This window comes from Propithecus coquereli, unplaced genomic scaffold (assembly GCF_000956105.1).
Source record: "Propithecus coquereli isolate 6110/MARCELLA unplaced genomic scaffold, Pcoq_1.0 Scaffold4, whole genome shotgun sequence".
Taxonomy (NCBI): domain Eukaryota; kingdom Metazoa; phylum Chordata; class Mammalia; order Primates; family Indriidae; genus Propithecus; species Propithecus coquereli.
In genome coordinates, this window is record NW_012149729.1 from 4,055,299 (window position 1) to 4,056,706 (window position 1,408).

Below are 1,408 nucleotides of genomic sequence, written 5' to 3' on the forward strand. Positions count from 1 at the left end.
ACAAATTGATCTGTTGGGCTGCGTAATTTGTATAGCCAGTCGCTCTTGGCAAAGTTCTTCTTGGTGACTGCCCATATTTCTTACTTCTGACTAGAGAGGGAAGAGCAACCCCCTCTACCCTAGAGCAGAAAATTATTCATCATAGTTAATTGTTCTGAATCTAATCTATATATGTCCTTAAGCAGTGTTTCTAAACCTTGACCAGAGAAAGTTTTTGCTAATCTTTGGAGACATGAGATAAAGAAAAAAAAAGACAATATAGTTTTTCTTAAATTCAACTTTATTCAAGCTAAAAGTACATCACTTCTGAGATTATAGTGATAGAATATGGTAGTTTCTTTCAAGAATCTCACTCAGTTGAATAAATATTAATTGGCCAGACCTATGTTTATTTCTCAAAGTTTCTGGGTATTTTACTGGTTAAGGAATCCAAGTCTGGTAACATTTGTGATATGGGCCTTGGTCAACCCATCTTTTCTACAAAGATTATTTCAACTTTTGATGCAATATTTGAATTTGTTGAGCCATAAACAAATTGATTTATTAACTAGTCTTTAGTGACTAGAGATTTAATGATAAAGATAAGATGTCAGCTATTTGGTTTCCTAGTGTGTATGTTAAATCTGTTGCTATATAATCATTTGTAGAGGATCTCACGGTTGGAGAGTGAGATGTAGTCATGCCTGATTTGTTTTTATGTGTTATGGGCATTATTTTCCAGAATTGCTTTATTATGGGGTAGATAGCCATGGTGTTCCTCTACCAACCACATTTCTATCATCAGCGTGGAATGTACACATATCATTAGGTGATGATAGAAGTGAGCTTAGCTCAGGGCACAAAAATTTAAGAAATCTAATGTTTAATCTCCTATAAATTAAGAAAATATTTTTATAATTTCTGAGCCTGACCAGTGATTCTTTTGCAGTTTAAGTGCTGTGGAGTGGTGTATTTCACTGACTGGTTGGAAATGACAGAGATGGACTGGCCCCCAGATTCCTGCTGTGTTAGGGAATTCCCAGGATGTTCCAAACAGGCCCACCAGCAAGATCTCAGTGACCTTTATCAAGAGGTAAGGACATATGTGGTTAACGTATCACGGATAAAAGTTTTCTTATAATAACTTTTAAGTAAAGAATCAACAATGTGCCAATGAAATTTTCCTTTTATGTCTAAATATAAAGGGCCTTATTATTTTTCTCTGATGTGTGGAGAAACAGGATAAAGTTAAAAATCAATATAAAAATCTGAACGCTAATTACATTTTAACAAAGGAAAGCCGGAAAAGCCAGGTTTTATAATTAATTTGATTTTGGACTGTATTGTCTAGGGGCAAGTTCTGTTGCCGCCTCCTTAGGATCCTTAGAAACAGACACATGCAGAGTATGTAGCTAACTCTGGATATCCA

The 1,408-nt window shown here is 35.1% G+C and overlaps 1 protein-coding gene across 1 annotated transcript in view; it reads left to right on the forward strand.

The window, feature by feature from the left end:
* The window catches only part of TSPAN12 (tetraspanin 12), a 60,283-nt gene that overhangs the window by 42,988 nt on the left and 15,887 nt on the right, over nucleotides 1-1,408 (forward strand). Inside the window, exons 7-8 of the mRNA XM_012652734.1 lie at nucleotides 722-738; nucleotides 929-1,072. Of these exons, the coding sequence (XP_012508188.1) occupies nucleotides 722-738; nucleotides 929-1,072 (161 nt within the window). The remainder of the gene's footprint in view (nucleotides 1-721; nucleotides 739-928; nucleotides 1,073-1,408) is intronic.